Source organism: Centropristis striata, chromosome 9 (assembly GCF_030273125.1).
Source record: "Centropristis striata isolate RG_2023a ecotype Rhode Island chromosome 9, C.striata_1.0, whole genome shotgun sequence".
Lineage (NCBI taxonomy): Eukaryota > Metazoa > Chordata > Actinopteri > Perciformes > Serranidae > Centropristis > Centropristis striata.
In genome coordinates, this window is record NC_081525.1 from 34866994 (window position 1) to 34886732 (window position 19739).

The 19739-nt window shown below is 38.7% G+C and overlaps 2 protein-coding genes across 2 annotated transcripts; both read right to left on the reverse strand.

The window, feature by feature from the left end:
• Window positions 1-504: 504 nt before the first annotated feature.
• On the reverse strand, window positions 505-8073 carry dnttip2 (deoxynucleotidyltransferase, terminal, interacting protein 2). The gene is made up of 7 exons (XM_059341936.1): window positions 7937-8073; window positions 4729-6839; window positions 2761-2899; window positions 2440-2535; window positions 2052-2216; window positions 1125-1234; window positions 505-805 (listed from the first exon to the last, which is right to left on the reverse strand). The coding sequence occupies exons 1-7, from the start codon at window positions 8009-8011 to the stop codon at window positions 709-711; spliced, it is 2793 nt and encodes a 930-aa protein (XP_059197919.1). The 5' UTR covers window positions 8012-8073; the 3' UTR covers window positions 505-708.
• Window positions 8074-9403: 1330 nt separating this feature from the next.
• gclm (glutamate-cysteine ligase, modifier subunit) lies at window positions 9404-18550 on the reverse strand. The gene is made up of 7 exons (XM_059341979.1): window positions 18214-18550; window positions 15263-15325; window positions 13325-13409; window positions 12782-12838; window positions 12486-12688; window positions 11271-11385; window positions 9404-10664 (listed from the first exon to the last, which is right to left on the reverse strand). The coding sequence occupies exons 1-7, from the start codon at window positions 18349-18351 to the stop codon at window positions 10495-10497; spliced, it is 831 nt and encodes a 276-aa protein (XP_059197962.1). The 5' UTR covers window positions 18352-18550; the 3' UTR covers window positions 9404-10494.
• Window positions 18551-19739: the final 1189 nt, after the last annotated feature.

Genomic DNA, 19739 nt, shown 5'->3' on the forward strand with positions numbered 1-19739 from the left:
GTTTTTGTTTTTATATTTTTGGACATCCTATAATATGGAGTTTTTCTGTAATTTTTAAAAGATTATATCATAATATGTATGAACAGACTAATAAAACCATCTTCAGCATTTTGGGGCATTTTAAAATTTTACTATAGTATGGCATATTTTTAAAATTATATATACATAGCATACAATGTCCACAAATTGAAGAAAAAAAAACACCATACTTACAGTATGGGTTTTTCCAGAAAAAAAGTAATTTTTAAATGCCATGAAATGCTTAAAGTGTTTGTAAGAATATGTGCTCAAAGCTAATCTGCTCTTTTTAATGAACACTTCACCTGTGTTTCATTTAATGCCAATAACATGTTACATTGTCTTCACAGTTGCAGATTAATTCTGAATGATACTAAAATAATGAAAATGTATAAAACTGTAATTCGCTGCATCTGCTTTAAGTTCTTTATTACCGGTGACTACATGTCTGAAAGCACGACATTAAATAAGATGTCAGTCAAAAGAAACCATATTAATTTTTATTTGTTGCATGTAAATTTCAAAAGCTAATTACTGTGCAGCAAAATGGAAGATACAGGTCTTTTGATTAAAAAAAAATGTAAATATAAGCATGTACACAACTTTTCTGATAACTGTACAAAGCAGTGACACTTTTAATTCATTCAACACATTATCATTGTATCAAAGCCACTTAGTCAGTTTTTATAATTATTTCTTATGGAACTTATTCTTCTTCTTGTTCCTCTTGCCAGCTCCTTGTGCTGCTTTCTCCATCACAATGTTCTGGTACTTCTTTTTGTTGTTCCTGGTAGGAAAGGAAGAAAGTACTTTTAGTATGTCTGCAGTAATGAAATACATCTGTGCACTAGTTACACCTGACAATATACTACAAACACCTAACAATCTGCCCAAACATCAGCTTGAAGATCTGAAACCTGAGTTTAAATCTTCAGTTTATCATGGTCACATACTGTTTGTTGGTATGTGACATTTGTCTGTACATCAGTATTACCTTACCTGTCAATATTTGGTCAGACTATCATTCGGTTTTATAGTTGAAGCACTGTGATACAATAAATCCAAATCCAGTGGACTTATTTGTCTTTGTTTTCATTTCAACTTACTGTCTGAACTCAGCGTCAGCAAGCAGCTCCTCTGCCATCGTCCTCTTCCTGTCCTTCTTGGGAATACGGGAATGATAGAAGTCCACCGCGTTGTCTACCACCGTACCCACCTGCATCATATACACACACAAAGGTTTCACTCAAATACGGAGCATACTCTTGTGACATAAGACATTGTGACTTCTATTTGTATGACATACCAGACTACGACATTTTTTAAGAATTTATATGACATACAATACTAAAAGATGACTTTTTATTGCACACGGTGACATTTTTATTACATTTTGACAGCATACTATACTATTTCATCTTCTTAACTATATTTTAATAGCATACTATACTATGACCTTTTATGACATTTTAATTACATACATACGATCTTTTGACGGCATACTTTACGATGATTTTTTTATGCAATATGGTAATCTGTTTTTTTACAGACTACTATGAAATTTGTAAAAATGTTTTAATGGCATACTGTTACATTTTGTACGACAAAGTATAAGGGCCACATTTTGAGAGAGAAAAATGATTACGAGAATAAAGTCGAAAATATTTAATTACAACAATAATGTCATAAATATTGAATAATTACGAGAATAAAGTAAAAAATATTTAATTGATTACAAGAATAAAGTCAAAAATATTTAATTACAACAATTAAGTCATAAATATTGAATAATTACAAGAATAAAGTCAAAAATATTTAATTACAAGATTCTCGTAATAAATTCAATATTTAAGACTTTAATCTCATTATTATTTATAATATTCCTAATACTTTTTTTTTTTTTTACTATGACATATTTTCTAATTTCTTCAATACATACCATGCTGACAATTTTATTACATTTTCACAGAATACCATTAATTTTAATATACTCCATTAATTTGAGTCGCAGGTGATTCATCTTTTCTACTGACCTGAAAATATTTGGGGAAGCCATCTCTGTCATTCTTCTTGTAGAACCTCTTAGAGTCCATGGAGCCTCTCATCTTCAGGACTTGGAGGTCTCCTTTCAGCTCTTGGGAGATCTCAGGGGCTTTCATATTAAACCAACCACCTCCTGTTGATTTCTCCCTCTCCATCTGGGAAAAACAGGGATCTCAATTATTTCATAAAAGCCTTTGAAACACAGCCTTTGAATAACAACTGCTGCTGTACTGCATTTATAAAAAATATGTGATAATGGCTTTGTAATTTGAGGCTGAAAATGTCATCATAACTGACTAGACAAAATAAAACATGATCCAAGTGATAAAACTTAATAAAACCACAGAAGGAAGCAAAGCAAAAGTTTGTCAGACTTACTCTGTGTTTCAACTTTACGGCTTGTTTGGATTCAGTGTACGGAGGCACCGCATCTTTCTTTTCAAAGTCTGGCCCCATCACACTCTTCTTCATCACCTGTGGACAACAACAAAAACTGCAACACTGCAAAGCACCAAACTGTATCAACACCCCACGACTAAAAAGATAAAGGCCAAAGTCAAAAAGAACTGGAGAGGGACCATGAATAACGCCATCTCAGGTGTTATTGGATTTACTCGGCCTTGCATAACTATAAAGTTCATTACTCATTCTGCATCACAGATCACCTTCAAAAGAGGAAAAAATCAATCACTTATTTACCTCATCTTGGATCCTCTTTTCCTTTAGTTTTTGCAGCGAACTGGAGACAGGTTTTGATTTGCTGCCATCAAAATTGATGTATAAACCCCCGAGCTCCTTCACTCTGATGCCAGGGTCAATACGGCTGGACAACTCTTTCCTGAAACAAATTGGCACAGAGAAAACTCTTCAGGAAGAGCAGTCGTGTCTCATTTCTCACCTCCGCACAGTTATAATGATAATATATAATGACTGTGTGCTCATCTAAAGTCTGGTAAAGTTCCACATCTTTATGATTAGACACCAAAGTCACAAAGAGTATGAACAGACAGACTGCTGGATTTGTTGACAGTAACACCAGCAGAGGAAGAGTGAAGTTCAATCTAAACTAGAATTACTTCTATTATTTTTGTGAAATGTTTCGTTATTGTATTGACTTGTATGATTCCAGTGAGAAACACGCTGTCTTCACTTGATCAGTTCAGAGGACTGCAGTTCAATATCAACAAAACCAGTAGAGGTTGTGATGGACAGGACAGAAGACAAAGGTCTAGACGTCTTTGAGTCCAAGTGGATGTTTGTGCCCAAATTTGAAGAAATGTTTTTTCGAATGTCTGTCCATCTCAAACATGCCTAAAAATGCCTAAAGCCTACCATCATGACTGTCATCGCCACAGAGGCATAAAAATGTAAAAACAATTTGCCAGATAAAGAGAATCTCTGAAGGCATTCCTGAGATATCACATTCACAAGAACGGGACGGACAACCTGAAAAACATAATCGCTACGAGCATGACTGTCACCAGCACACACAGGCTTAACAATTAAGCTGCATATTTGAAATTTGTTTGTCAGAATGTGAATGCCAGTCTTGGTCTTTTGGTTATTGTGTTTCTTAGATCAGTTAGACCAATGCAACTCTTACTTAATGCATAATCTAATATAATCTGGTAATTTAACAGAGCACAAAGACTCCGAAACCAGCTAGCAAAAAAATGAAGTTATGTACATCTCTAAATCTCATTTTGGTTGTTTAATCTGTACAACACCTTTTTTTTTGGTTTTAGGAGGGACTGGACTTTTTCTTGTCCAAGAACTTACTTCTTGGGAGTTTTATCAAAGCTGTGAAATCATCAAACAACCAGTTGAGACTCGACAAAGTGACTGTTAATAAGTGAACTGAGAGGTGCTAGTAGATGGACAAATATTGGACGGAGCCGGGCTTTATGCTAAGTTTATCAGCTGCAGCTTCATATTGACATACACAGGAGTAGTATCTCCTCATTTAAGAATAATTTCTCAAAATGTTTAACAATAAGAAAACTATTATATGCATGCCATGGTGGAAAGTACATTTACTTGTAACTTTATACTTCTACTTCACTACATTTAAGAGGTAGATATTGTGCTTTTTACTCCACTAGATTTAACTGCCAGCTTTAGTTGCTTTTCAGGTCGAGATTTAACAAAAAGAAAAAAAAGGTGATTCATTTAAAGTGATTATGCATTTTTATCAATTAAACCAAATAACAGTATATTCGTAAAAGTCGTGAAAGTGAGCCCCGCCTGAACAACAAATTAATGCTGCTTACATAAATGCATCGATAATAATAATCCAATAATAAATTTGGAATATACAGTCATGGAAAAAATGATGTGACCACCCTTGTTTTCTTCAATGTATTGTTCATTTTAATGCCTGGTATAACTAAAGGTACATATTTTTTGGACAAATATAATGATAACAACCATGAAAAGCTCATAAATGTACCTTTAGTTGTACCAGGCATTAAAATGAACAAGAAATTGAAGAAAAAGGGTGGTCTAATATTTTTTTCTATTCTATATTGGGTCTATTCTGCACAACAAGTACTTTTGATACTTTAAGTACATCTTGATGCTGATACTTTAAACTTAAGGGATCTGAATACTTGTGTGTATTCTTTAGTGAACACACTAGTCTGAAGTTGCCTCTGATCATATACTCACAATTGAGGATTTCTACTGGAGAAGAGGATTTCTGCATCTTCATCATCTTCATCATCCCCTTCCTCATCCACAAACTCCTCGTCCTCCTCTTCCTCCTGCTGCTCAGCCCCCTCCTGCTTTGAGACCCTCTCCTCCTCCTCTGTTGGCTTCTCTTTGTAGTATTGTTCATCTGCCTCCAGTCCGGGCCGCGTGTCAATCATAAACAGCCCATCAACTGATGCAGCCGCAGCTTCACACTTCTGGGAAGGTCCCGCCCTCTCCTCTGCCTGGTACCCCGAATCTTGCTCTACCTCCTCCTCCTTCTCCTCCTCCTCCTCTTCCTCCTCCTCTTCAGCATCTTCATCCTCGCTGCTGTCCAGCAGACTGATTATTTTTGTCTTCTGCACAATGACGTCTTTAGGTTGCTCTTCGGGGTCAGAATCCACTGTGATGTGCTGCTGCTGGCTGGATGTCACCTGAATGGACTCAACTTGGACCTCACTGGAGTCAACCACCTGCTGAACGTCTCTTTGCAATGTGCTGACTTCCATTTTCTGCTCCTCACTGGGCCCAGTTTCCACAGCAGCAGCCTCATCTCCCTGTTGTGAGTGGGCGTCCACGTCAGCTACTTCCATAGCTTCATCCTTCTCTTCAGTCTCCTCTGGGGTTTCAGAAGCCCTCTCACATTCTGTAACTGTAACTGATGGTCCTGGCTCTAACGGCTCGGATGGTGGGATTGTTTCCTGTATCATTTCCATCTCTGAGGTGTCCCCGTCCTTATGTTCAGCACATGGCTCCTCCTGCTGGTGTCTGACAGTCACTGCAGGTTCACTCACAGCTTCCTCAGCACAGCCAGGACCGTCTGAAACCAGAGGAGAGTCTTCTTCTGGAATGACAATGACTCCCTTTTCCACACTCATCGAGTCGGCCTCATTTGATGTGACATCGATACTTTTCACACCTTCTTTCTCTTCCACTGTTTGGTTCTCATCTTCCTCCAACAGTGTGCAGTCTGCGTCCGCAGCGATCACCGTACTATCTAACCTAGAATCATTTAAAGAAGTGTCCTCCTCAGCTGGCTCACTAGCTTTTTCAAGAATAACACTACAGTCTTTCACTGAGCTCCTGGTGGCCCGAGTTCCTCGACTGCTGCTCCCCGAGCCGGCGCGGCTGCTGCAGGGAGTCCCTCTGCTGTGTGTGGAAGAGGGGCTGCCCATCGGAGAAGGCACGTCAGTCAACTCGGAATCTGAGTCAAGAGCTCTAGGACCTTTGGATGGGGTCTTTCCCCGTCTACGAGTCATTATACTGTACGTGGGCCCGGACTCAAACCCCTCTGATTCACAAGACTGAGGCTCACTGACATCTGGAGCGGTTGCTGGCTTCTCTTTTGCTGCGCGGCTCCTTCGAGCTCTCGGGCCAGGAGATTGAGAGCTTTCCGAGGCTTCGTCTAGGTGGATGGGGATGGGACATGTTTGTCTTCTGGGTCTTGTAGTTCTGCGAGTGGTGGACTTAGAAACTTCAGCTGCTGAGATGCTATCAGCATCCGAGAGCTCCGAGTCCTCAGTTTGTGGTTTGGCAGATGATCTGGTGTGAGTAGTTCTTCTCTGACTCCTGGTGATTCTTTGGGATTCGGAGACCACAGAGCTGCAGGACTCGGTCTCCAGCACCACGATGTCTCCCGCCTCAACGTGAGCTGGTTCAGGGCTTTTAGGAACAATCTTCCTCCTTGTGCTCCGTCGGCTACTTTGACTAGTTTTTGATGCAGATACAGCAGAAGAGCAAGATTCCACTTCAGATATCACATCTTCATCTTCCTGACTCGATGTGCGGAGCTGTCTCCTCGTCCGTCTGGTGCGTGTCGTTAGTGGTTCGACGTCCGACACCACAGAGCAGCACGACTCCATGTCCGACTGGTCCGCTTCGTGGATGGATCCCACAGGTGTGCATGGATGCTCTGGACTGTGGAGTCTGGAGGCTCTGGTGCATCTTTTCAGCGAGGAGGGAGGAGGAGATGTCGGGGGTCCTGCCTCGCTTTTTTCCAGCTGGCTGCTGGTGTCCGCCAGGACATTCTGGGTCGGGCTCTCTGCTTGTTTAACAGTGCTCCTGGTTCTTCGACCAGTGGAAGGAGTGGCCTGCGTGGAAGAAAAAAGACATAGGTATTAGTACAGCTGGTTCTATAGCAAGTTCGCAAGAAAAAGGTTCAATGTTTTTATTGTCCAACAAATCTCAGCTCTCAGCCCCAGCCTCCTCCATTCTACTGAAGATATTAATATTGAAAAATGGGTCGCAAATCAGGGTTCAACTTTAATGAGTTTTTTTTTTTATGGGGCAAAAGTGTCAAAAATCCACTTGAAATCAGTTTTAACTGCCCCTCAACAAGTTGCTTTATTTATAAGAGGTTATCAAGTAGAAACAAAAACTAAAGTGAATTGTAACCTTTACCTTCAAGTAAATGAATGAGTAGAAGACTCCTTCTCCTTCTAAAAACATTGATTTATACTTTTTATTTATACAACTTAGTCAAGTCTGACAGAAGTGCAGGCTGTTGTCACAGAGTTGAGGGGAGAGGACAAGAGAGGCTACAAAAATGCAAATATTTCAATACCTATATATGTGGATCTCCAATTTCTTTTTTCCAATATTTGTGGGCACTTGTGGGAATAGTGTTGTATATATAAATTATATAAATATATATAAATTCAACTTGCATTCACTGTTATTTGGTTCATTTTATGTCATTATTCGTGTGCTAAGTTGCACAAGACATTTTTAAAGTTGTTCCCACTTCTAGCCATGGATGTACTGATTCTATATAGCTGCATGACTTATATACTCAGTGAAATACAAGGACACAGTGAGTAAAATGTAAAAAGAGCCAAAAATGCCCTGACAAGGCTTTGGGTTCAGAGGGTTAATTCAGTTTAACTCAAAGCTGAAGTGAAGTTAAACAACAAACACACTGAACTCTGTCCAGCAAGACTTAAATAAACTGTTTGATAAACACTGTGTGTACGGGATTGTCCTGTTTATCTCATTGTTTTCTGCATCCTCATCACAACACCGACACGTTTACAAACTTTCAGAGAGCTGGGATCCACGTGAAGGATGAGCAGCTGCACACACACGAGCTAACAGACACGTGACGGGCTTCTTTCACCCCGGGACAAATCTTTACATGATGATCTCTGAACAGTTACAGGTTTAAATAACATGTCTCTTCCACGCGTACCTGGACATCACTGGGCTGATCTGAGGCTGTTTTAGTTGGAGAGTACACGCGTACTCCTCTCCTGGTGGCCACCATCTTGCATGCTAGCTGCTTCACTTCCGGTGTGAAGGCTAGACTCGACTAATCGATGAACGGAAATAAGATGCAGGCCGGGCAGATGATCACAGAGCTGTGACCCGACAATAAACTTTGTGTTCGGGTGTATGGAGGCCTATTCCCGCCAATGTGACGAAAAATATGTAAATATGTGTATATAAATACACAAGTCATTATAATGAGAAACCTGCGGGAGAGGACTAGGGCCAGGTAAGAGAGAAAAAATAGAACATTTCTAAAGAACTTTTGAGTGTGCTTGACACATTATTAGATTACAATTTGAACTGTTTTCAAAATGGAAAAAGAGGAAGTCATGATAATAAAGCAGGTGTGTGTGTGTGTGTGTGTCTGTCCGTCTGTCTCCCTCTATCTGTCTGTGTCTCTCTGTTTGTGAGAGAGAAGGATAAAATGGCCGACATTTAAACTGTATTATTGACAGTCATTCTTACTATACCGAGAGTTCAATGAGGTTAATCACAGTCCGGCTAAATTATTCCTGGAGAGTGGCATTTGCGGCCTCGAGTGCAGTTTCCAAATGTATTTTTTGACATTTTTTTCTCTCCCTCTCCACTTTAAGGATGATGTCATCCACTGTAGCCTCTCCATAGGGTAACACTGGGGGGATTTTTTGGTGTGTTTTTGCCAAATAATTTGAAAACCGTTTGCCGAAACCCTTAGAGAAGTCATAGCACACTTGTCATGGCTGAGCAAGTCGATTTGATACCTTTTTATGTGCGACCAAAACTTTGGGAGGAGTAGTTGACCGAAAAAAACCCGGAAGAATAAAATATAGGATTAAGCCCGGTGAATAGTATATAGTTTGCTTTTTAAAGCACTCAATAATGAGAGCAGGGGGAAAAAATCATTATACACTTAGTAAATGAGAATAAAGTTAAAATACAAAAGTGAGAAAAAAAGTCCCAACAGTCTGCACTTAATAAGATGATCATATGCCTCTATATATAAAATCATGATTAACAGGAACAATACTGACAAATGTAATGGAGTAGGAGTATGTGCTATATAAGTAATCCTAACACAAAAACTCAAATACAGAATAAATAAAAACTATAAGTATATATACTAAATATTTATATTTATATTTAAAGAAGCCTATTTGAGTCAATGAAATGTAGGCTCAAACTTAGCTTGACATCTGCCCTGCTGCAAGAGGAAGTTACTCAGCAGTTTTGTCTTTCCGTGTTTACTTAACCAGCACCTAAAGCTTAGTTTTGGTTCAAATGGCTGTGGGAAAAGCTCATACAAGAACCATTGTTCTATTTATTTGCACCCAAAGTCTTTATCAAACAATCACACTCACCAAGGTTTATCCCAGCTTTTAAATTTTCACACCAATATTGACGGTACAAACATGTTTCATAATTTTAATTAAGCCAATTCATGATATACAGATATATGAAAACATTACATGTGTGTACAGTAAAACAGATAATTAGTCTTCATGAGATTAACTGAATCCTGTCTGGAACAACCAACATTGTTCTTAAATAAAAACTTCTTCAGAGTTAACAAATTTTAACATCTTGGCACTGAGTTTCCAGTGCGATAACAGCAGCTATGCATATAGAGGACATCAACCTGCTATGCATGTCAATCTCAAAATATTGCTGTCGATCCATGAATTAATCTCATGAGCACAGAGTGGGTAAACACATCAATGCATCGTCAAAAACAGAGCATGGTTAGAAAAAAATGCATGATAAAATAAATGTATATATACTCACAGTTGTCTGCTTTACCGGTTAAAGTCAATCAGAATCATAAAATACACATTTCACATGTGATTTGATTTTAAAATCAGCGCTTAAATTTTCTCAACCCAGGAATGCAAATGGTGTTTTATACAGCAGGAAAAATCCAATCGTATGATTAAAAGCAGCCTTTTTTTCTGAAATATTTCCATTTACCCTTTGTAATCATCTAAAACAATAAATGTCCACAGTTTGCTTTACCTTTTCATTCAGACTGATATATTTAAAGCTTAATTCACACCAACACAGTGGAGACAAAGCAGCTATGAGGACAGGAGGAGAAAGAGACGAGAGGCACTTCAAATCAGAACGGTTAAGGAACTATCACCTTTGATAAAAGTTTAGCAACCAACAATTTCCATCATTAAAGCAGCCTCGACTGTGTTGATAACTGGCTGATCTGTCAATGACACAGTCTGTTCTCTCAAAACTGACCCTGGAGTTCATCTTGCATGTTCATCTCCTATTTTTGATCTCACTGAGACGAGGGGAATGAATATCTGCATCAGAACGGAAGAAATATTACATGATGGAGATGCAACCTTATCTGTAAGATAAAACAATGATTCAAGACTCATGGTGATTGGCAGCATCCATTATTCAGAGCGGTTTCTTTGCATGTTTTTGTGTGTATTTCAGTGGAAAAGGAGGAAAATGGCTTCATCCATGTGTCTTCGCCAGTGGAGGGTGCTAGGGGCTCGCCTTTCTCGCACTGACAAGGTAGCCCTTAGCCTTGATAATGCCCCTGCTCTTAACAATAATGGAGTAGCGCAGGACCCACTCCAGCCTCCAGTCAGCGATGTTCAGGTTCTGTGTTCCCTCCTGTAACACCTCCTGGAATGTGGCTGCCGACATCAGCTCTGTTGAAACATGAAGCCCAAATAGAACAATGAATTTATTGACTCATTAAGAAAAAGCTTGAAGAATAAGGCTGGCATTTGTTAAAACCTCAAGCCGTATATAAGCCCTTCACCTCTATGGAAACAGCACAACCATGGCTGTCTTTGTGTATTGTGAAGTATAATAATTGTTAAAACATTGGAATAAAATTGAATTTATATGGACAACACTTTTCCAAATGCACAAAACTGTCATGAGTATTGGGGAAAAAACAGTAGTATTTGCATTTTTTTAATAGACCCCAAGAAAAGACCAAAATCAACAGGTCAGTCCGTCTCTCAACACGTTCCCAGTTCTTTGTCCAAGCCCAATCGTTTCTACTAAAGACATACATTGTAAAAGACCTCACAAGTTAATTTTTTTAAAGAGATTAATGCTGCACACACACAGATTCAGGCAGAGGATAGACAGCCAACCAGATTCCATTTTACCAAACAAAGGCTTAACCTTTAATGTCTAAGCACTGTCTACACATAATTTGGGACTATTATTTTTGACTGTTTTGCATCTACAAAACTTCACTATGAATCCATCTGACTGACTAAAAGAAAATAACTGACTTTCACCTTTAGGATCGTTGTGTGTGAGCAGCTGGATGTCAAACTCCTTTGCGAAGGCCGTCAGGTCAGGAGGCATCACGCAGCAGGAGGCCAGGTTCACCTGGTTGCTGCTGGGCTTCACCTGGTACAAGAGATGGTAGCAAGTCAATGATTGGCTTTGGTCCAACAGAAGAAACAACAGAAGGTCATCCTAGGACAACTGTTGCTGCATGCACTTTTTATAATCTTTAAACGTGATCTATTATCAAAACATCATCTTCTCTGTTACCTCTAAAGCTCGTCAGGCACTTAACTGATTAAGCCAGTTTTGGCCCTGATTTGGCCCTGATGTTTTAGAAGTGAGCTAATTTTTGCTAGATGGGTTGTTGTGTGGAATTCAGTTTGACCAGTTTCACAATCTGATTTCCCACATGCTGTCAACAGACCTGTTATTAACTGTGGTGACCTTGATTTTAATATTATTAGAGATGGGCCAAGAATGCCAAAGCTCCAAAGCTTGTTTCACTCCCGTGAAGCACAATGTTTCAATACATTGGGTCAGAGCTTGTGTCAAATAATGTACACTAGAGAGAGACATGGTCATTAGTATGATAACAATTCTGAAATGGAAAGATGCCATCCCTCCATCCCACACACTTTGGATCAGAAGTACTTTATATTATATGAAATTGGAAAAAATAAACACACACTTAGAGGTTCAGCTGGCAAATTCAGTAAGATTTGGCGAGAGTTTGAAAAAAAAAAAACATTACAGATTTAACTATATCATGCTGGCTTATTGACACACACACACAAGACTAAAAGCATTAAAGGCTGTGAGGTGTTGAAGTGCAAACTGCTCCAGTCTTGAAGAGCTGTTATAGGCTGTACAAACCACCAGATGTCACTGTGTTTGCTGCTTTTTCCTCCACATATGGAAAGAAAGCTCCAAATCTTTATCAGGCTTAATTCACGCATCACTAAATATAACGAGAGTACCATTATACATGCTGTGGCTAAAACTGTGGATTTAACTGAGCCAGCTCTACATTTTAATAGATAAAAATGAGTTTAATAGATAAAAATTAGGGTTTCCTTGCTTATTTTCAGTGTAGGCGTCATGTCATAGTTGGTCAAATGGATTGTATGGTGTGAGGATTAAAGTGTCAGGTTTATTAAAATGTTTAGTATGATGTAACTCAAGATACACAATTAATAAAAATGCACCACATTCCCACTCACCTGAGCCCAGTTGTAGAGCTGTTCCAGCAGATCTTTGTCCAGGTCAGAGGTGCCAATGGCAGCAATCCGCTGGCTCCTGGTCAGAGCCTCCAGCTCCTCCCAGGCTGGCTGAAGGTGAGCCAAACTTTGGCTGTCACCCTCCAGGGGCCACGGGGGCGCTATGATGACAGAGTCAAGCTGGGACACTGCCAGGGCCTGACAGACTAGGGACGAGGGGCAGGCAGAGTTCAGTTTCATATCAACTTTGTCATTTTTTTAAAGTGCATGAAATTTAGCTTAAGATATTTAAAGCTCACCCATCTCCACTGCATCTCTGATGGAGGACTGAACCGACTCACACAGGAACAGCTTGACTGTGAAAACAAGCAGCAATAAACATGTCATCCCTCACATACTGCAGTTTTTAAAGCATCTGTTTAAATCAGTGGTACTACTACTACTAACTAGTCAACAAATCATATTCTCATCATATTATTATTATTATTATTATTGAGCCAGTCATTAACTGGAGACAGGATGAAATGGGTTACCTTCAAATTAAGGATTTCCTTTACAAATGATCATTAGTCCTTAACACAAAGAAAAGATGGAAACATTTGACTGAAATCTGTGTGCAGCATACTTTTTAACAGCTTTTGTATTAAGAGCTAACCTCTTTTTTTAATGTGCAGTAAATCACTAATTGCACTGAATGTGAGAATAAATAATCTGAAAGAAATCTGGATGACTCATGGAATTAGAAAATACTTTTATATTTGTTTCAGTAACTTGTTAACTCCTGTGCTAACTTGCAGGTAACCAGTCATGTTTCATCAGTTGACTATAAGACCAGTTCTGACCTGAAACCCTCAGCTCCTCCCGCTCCTCAGGTGTGATAGCATCTGTGGCCTGGGGAGTGGAGCAGTCCAGTGTGTCTGGGAAATCCTTCATGACAGAACAAGCACATCGTTTAGAGACCGTGTAACATACTGTTTTAACAAGTATGTAACATTGTAGGCTTCATCCATCTCTCAAAAATAATGGCTTGTGATCATGACACAAATGACAGAACAGACAGGAACATTTTAAGGAGAAGGCCACAATATCCGGCAGACAACATTCCGCTGACAACATTTTGGGTTCCTAAGCCAATTTATTTGTAGGTGAAATGTGTCAAGCAGTTCAAAATTAGGTGCACAAGCGAACATAATCTGTGCCATTTTGTTGTAAAAGGGGTAATAGAAAACCACCTTTTTATCATTACTTCATTATAATCTCCACAGGTTTCCTTTAAAAAACCTTAGTGCAAGGGACAGTGGACCATCTGCTCAATGTGATTCTCCTTATAGACTTTCACATTCATTTCATAATTTGTAAGAGTACCCAAAAGCCAATTTATAATGTCCAACAATGCACAAACATAAAAAGTTGGCCCTCGTATGCTGGATATTCACAATTTCATTCAAGTAAAGAGTAAACAAAAATAAAGTGCTGAACTGATTATGTTTATAATTTAATGAGAATTGTATTTATTTTAATTTAAAGCTTTCCCCACATGATGAGGGAAAATAAACTCAAGTCTAAAAAAAAAAAGTCTAAAGTCTATAGAATATATCTGTTAAAGACTGTCATTAAATAAATGTCGTCAGAAATTGTCTCATCCCAGTATTGTGTGGTTTATTAAACTCATTCTATTTTCTTTGCAAATAAGACTTGATAATAAGTGATGCATTTATTACTGTACTCTTAATAAGGTGAATATGCCTTTGTTTGCTTTGTGCATTATGTATCATTGTGCTGTTGAAGCCTATACATCAATCAAACAGCATTCAAGTCAGACTCATACAAAGTGAGGAATGTAACTTGTTTAGATTGCTGTTGTGACGTTTACATAAAAGTGACTGCACTTTTTCCACACGAGACCTATTTAATGTTTTTCTGTAGAGCACAGACCTGTTACACAGCATTACAAAGCGTCTGTTTCTTCTGCCAGCAAATATACACCAAACACAGCCTGAAGTGAACTAGGGAGCTCATGACTCAAACGTCCCATTCTTGCCATTTCCCGGCAATAGAAGGAGCTAATACGGTTTGTATTTGCAAGTATTTAAGAGCCCTAAGCACAACTCTTTTAAACCTCCCCCATCCCCATTTGAGTCCGGTGGTCGTGGTATTAAAAGATGAGGCAGATTCGCTGAGCCTAGCAAAAACAGCCAGAGCAGCGCTGTGTTCAACAGGATAGTGGTTCACTACTTTGGATCCTGCATCTTTTAAATCTCCATTTCAGTCTTTTCAGAGGTTGTTGGTTTGATGAATTCAGATTATCCAACAACTACTGTGTTCTAGAAACCCTATCACAGTTAATGAACAAAACCGCCAGAGACAAGTTTCTGTGGCCCCACCCTCCACTCACACCCCATTCCTACAGACAGACGCACATTTGGAATGGCGCTTTTGACAGCCAGCACTGCATGAACATTCATCATGACAGCTCCTTTTCACTCGGCCTAGAGGGCATCCTTTGATGTCCATCACTACAGTCATTTTATTTTCCCAAGCACGGGAACCCTGCTGCCCAACAGTGTAGCAGCACGTTATTGTGCGACTGACTCACATGCTGCTGGTCTGACAATAAGTGAACATTAATGCAAATACTTAGGTCAATTTTGTCAGTGTAAATAAACATATGCAAAACCTGTAGAGGAGAGCCTGCATAAATGTACTGCTTCTTTACTCTCACATCGTGAACTCAACAGCACGACACAAACACATTAAGAAAACTGTAATCATCTCCCCACCTTGGCTGGCGGTTTTGTTTCGGAAAACCAATCACTCAGTGTAGCTTGAATGCAGTCTTGAAGCTGAAATAACAGAAAACCAAAGTTAAATTAACATATGTGAATCACTGATATTTTCAAGACTGATCCCTGAAACTGGGCTGAAGCTGAACAGCTTCCTATCCTCGGCAGACCCCAGACCCACAGCTGTTTCGCTACTCATGGGCCGCAGGGTGAGTTATAAACAATAAAATCAGTTGGAAGAATATTGTAATATCCCAAAGCAACTCAAAGTGTGGGACAAGGACAGGAGACACATCAAGTGTAAGTGCTGATTAATGTTTTATTTTAAAATGTTACTATTTTAGAAAGATAAGCAATGGGCGAGGAGGCCAGCTGCAGCAGTACAAAGTGTATGGCCAAGAGAGAAATGTTCATGTGCGTGCTGAGGGCAGCAGAAAATGTCAAACAAAGGAAAAAACCTGAAGATTTCCAGCTGTGCACAGAGAGCGAGACAGAGGCAGACTGGGAGTGGAACTGGCTTAAACTGACCTGGTAGAGACTTTGCATGTGAGACCACATGAGGCTGACAAACAATCCTCAGTTCTGCTGCAGCAAGACAGTCATAAAACTATTGGCTGTATGAATCGGTAATACAGCATTATATTCTTTAATTTTAGGTTGAACGAGTGAGGTATTCATGTTGTTTATGTTTCAGTTTTGTTAATTCACAGACATTGGAAAACGCATCACTGACACAATTATAGCTTGAATGTTGAGTACAGTGAAGCTTTTTACAATATTAAAATAACAATAGTTATAATTGCAATAACATTAACTCTTATATTACATATATAAAGCATGACAGCAGAGTTCTCAAAGAGAGGATAAGTGATATGAGATAACATATGTTATAAGCTAAATATCTGCTCTATATCAACACATTTCCTGTATACTTTAGTCCTTCATCAAAATAATAACTATAAGATCAACTTTGGACTAAAGTGTGGTAGACAACACATAGCACTGTATGCAAATTATAACCATTCTGAAAACTGCAAGTGTTATTTCATATCTTAAAACAACAACTGATGCAGTATCTTAAGCAAATCATGAAAAAAATGTTTGGCCTAACCCTTTCAGGAACTTGCCACCACACCTTTATATAATTAATGTGAACATCTATGTGATGCCAAACAAGTGACACCAAATGAGTTGTAATCTATTCTGATGACACTCTAAATTGCCAGAGTCATTTATTAAGCAAAATGAAAACATTCACTAGTTTCAACTTCTTATGTATGTGGATTTGCTGCTGATTGTTATCCAATCACACATTTAATATTTCTGGGTCATTGGATCAATAACCAGACAAAAAAAGCTATTTGACAATGCAACAGAGTTTTTGAGAAATTCTGATTGAAATTTAATAATTAGGTGCAGAACTAAATTTATCAAGGACACATAACCATTTCAATAGATTCTGAATATTGCACTTCTCAAACAAGAGTGAATTAAAACTATAATCAAACACCTTAAATAGAGGGATTGCAGGTAGTTTGCACACATTGTTTCTACTGTTTATTTTGGTGTTGACTTTTTCTATTCACTGCTATACTGCTTTTTTGACTCGCTGTACTTGCCTTAATCTCCATTACATATTTTAAATACTTTGTTAGTTCTTACGCACCAAAACCCCACAGCAAATTCCTTGTTAGTTAAAACCTACATGGCAATAATTGATTCCGATTATGGTTTCTGTCACCTGTTTAGTTGAGTTTTGAGTGAGCATCCTTTAACAATCATTGATCAACGCGTAACGTCTGTAATGTCTGTAAACAATTCACTGGATAATAAAGTTATAGTCAATTAACGCTATATAACCTAAAGAGGACACAACAGGCTCAAACCTTTACTTCACTTTATCTCAGTCAGCCCTGTAACCATATGGACCTCTACAGCTACAATTTGAAATATTTATTCTTAAAACTTTCTGAACTGCTCATACAACGTTACGCACGCCTCACTATCAGTTATCACACTGGTATTATGAGCTTAACTAGTTAAATATTTAACGTTAGCCATGTAGCTTGCCGGTGTTGTGTCCTTATTGGTTTCTGAACTAACTGGTGCCCTCACTGTTGTGTGCAGCTGTTTTCTGCCCCATTTAGCAGATTCGTCACATATAATAAACATTTAATAATTAATAAACATATACAGTCATGGAAAAAGTTATTAGACCGCCCTTGTTTTCTCCTTGCTTTCTTGTTCATTTTAATGCCTGGTACAACTAAAGGTCCATTTGTTTGGACAAATATAATGATAACAACAAAAATAGCTGATAAGAGTTTAATTTAAGAGCTGATATCTAGACATTTAACATGGTTTTATTGATAACGATTTTGGTTATAATCAATAAAAACATGGAAGATGTCTTGATATCAGCTCTTTAATTTAACTTTTATGAGCTATTTCTGTTGTTGTTAATATTATTGTTATTGTTATTGTACTTGTCTAATCAAATGTACCTTTTGTTGTACCAGGCACTAAAATGAACAAGAAATAGAAGAAAACAATAGTGTAATATTTTTTTCCATGACTGTAGAGGTGATGGATTAAATGTTGTAGTGAATTTGAATCCAGCTCTGACCGATTTTGCAAACATTATATTTTCATGCTTTCTTTTTATGTATATGTGGCTGTGATGTAGTGTTCACTTATACAACAATATTATCCACAGTAGATGGAGATGCGACCTGGAAAACCGCCAGTTAAACGTTTATTAAATATGTGACGAATCTGCTAACTGAGGCAAAACACAGCTACACACACGAGCACGGGAACCAGATAGTGTTGAAACCATTAATGACATAACACCGTTAACTTTCAAGGCTAAGCTAATGAGCTAAAGTGTCACACCAGCACAACACAGCTAACTGACGTCACCATTAGCCGGTTTTACGTTATCTTACCTCCTCGCTCGGAGACCCCGGGCATTTCTTCTTCAGGCGACTTGGGTTGACTAAATTCCCGGTGTGCAGCCTCAGAGTCTTAGCGTGGCTCAACAACATCTTCGCCTCAGTGCTCATGTTGGTGTTTTGAGGATCCATGTGGTTTTCTAGCTAACACAAGTCACTCACTAGTGTCCGCTTCACAACCAGCCGCTACTGTCACTGCTGGCTCACGGTTGTTGCCTTTAAAACAATAGTACAGCCCCCGCAACTGATACAAAACTATGAAGTCAGGATGACTTGCACTCAGTCTTGACCGACCTGCTGGTTTGGTGGTTGCTTAGTGGCTGCTATGGAAGCAAGCCGGTCGGTCGGTCACGCCCACATGGAGGTGTCGGTGACTGTCCGGTAAAACTCGGTCAGGATATCATGGAGCAACGGGCCGCTTCCATAACACGGCACTGGATCTACGGACGGGATTTTGGTACACTTCCACTTTTGACCGCTAGATGGTGGTGTAGTGTTTCTAAATATTTTCTGAACTGAGGAAAGAAGTCATGGTATAACCATAGACTGTATGGGTGTAACACTTAGGCCTATTTATATACAGTCTATGGTATAACACAGTGGTTCACAGTGGTTCTAAGCCTAAACTCTGTCACATACATCAGAAATAGGGCGTTAAATTAAAAATTGCATGTCACCGTATTAGACTATTTTAATTACTGTAAATCAAAGAATAGCACAAAACTTTTTTCTGTCATAAGCTGGCAGAAACACACAGTTTTGCTGTAAAAACAAAAATAACATCTTGATGCAAAATTTAGGGAGAAATACCATGATGTGTGAATGAATGACACAATTACCCTAAAAATAACAGGATTATTCAGTCTAAATTACAGTTCTTGCTGATATTTACATTTAAATTTGGAATAGAAAATCAACTCACTGTAATTTTTACGGTGAAGTTCTGGCAACCACAGCTGCTGGTATTTTTCCGTAAATTAAACAGATTTTTTTTTCAGTGCAGCATTGGAGAACAATGAAATCATTTCAATTTAGCCTTGCCACGACCCCCCCCCCCCCCCCCCCCCCCCCCCCCCCCCCTTTTGTGACCCTGGGCCCCCCCTAGGGGTCACGCCCCCCAGTTTGGGAACCACTGGTATAACAAATTCAATACATGGTCGCCCATAAAGTTTGAATAATTTTGTTTTCAGAAACAATCCTTTGTTTTAATGTGGTTTCATTTACATTGTGATATTTATTGAAGAGATTGTATAATTCAGTTTTGAGTAGATACACTTTATCTGTCAATAATAAATCACATTGTCACAACCATTGAATGGAAAGAGGCAAAAATGAAATGAGAAATGATTTTATTTCATCTTGGGTGACCGTGTACTACTAAATAACAATTTTTAATGCAGTCCTTTAACAAGAGTGTTGACAATGTTTTACGTATATCACGAAAGGAAGGAAAAGATCAGAGTACTTTATTATCTAGCACAATTTTGGGGGGAAAATGCTAAAAAAAATTGGAATAAAAT

Bases quoted from the DNA above. Each gene is read 5' to 3' on its own strand.
- gclm (XM_059341979.1), bottom strand. From the start codon at position 18,351: ATGGATCCTCAAAACACCAACATGAGCACTGAGGCGAAGATGTTGTTG. The intron at 15,326-18,213 runs GTAAGATAACGT...CTGTTATTTCAG, and splicing joins CGGGGTCTCCGAGCGAGGAG to CTTCAAGACTGCATTCAAGC. The intron at 12,689-12,781 runs GTGAGCTTTAAA...CCTCGTCCCTAG, and splicing joins CAGAGATGCAGTGGAGATGG to TCTGTCAGGCCCTGGCAGTG.
- dnttip2 (XM_059341936.1), bottom strand. From the start codon at position 8,011: ATGGTGGCCACCAGGAGAGGAGTACGCGTGTACTCTCCAACTAAAACA. The intron at 2,536-2,760 runs GTAAATAAGTGA...TGTTGTCCACAG, and splicing joins AAAAGAGGATCCAAGATGAG to GTGATGAAGAAGAGTGTGAT. The intron at 806-1,124 runs GTAAGTTGAAAT...CTTTCCTACCAG, and splicing joins GCTGACGCTGAGTTCAGACA to GAACAACAAAAAGAAGTACC.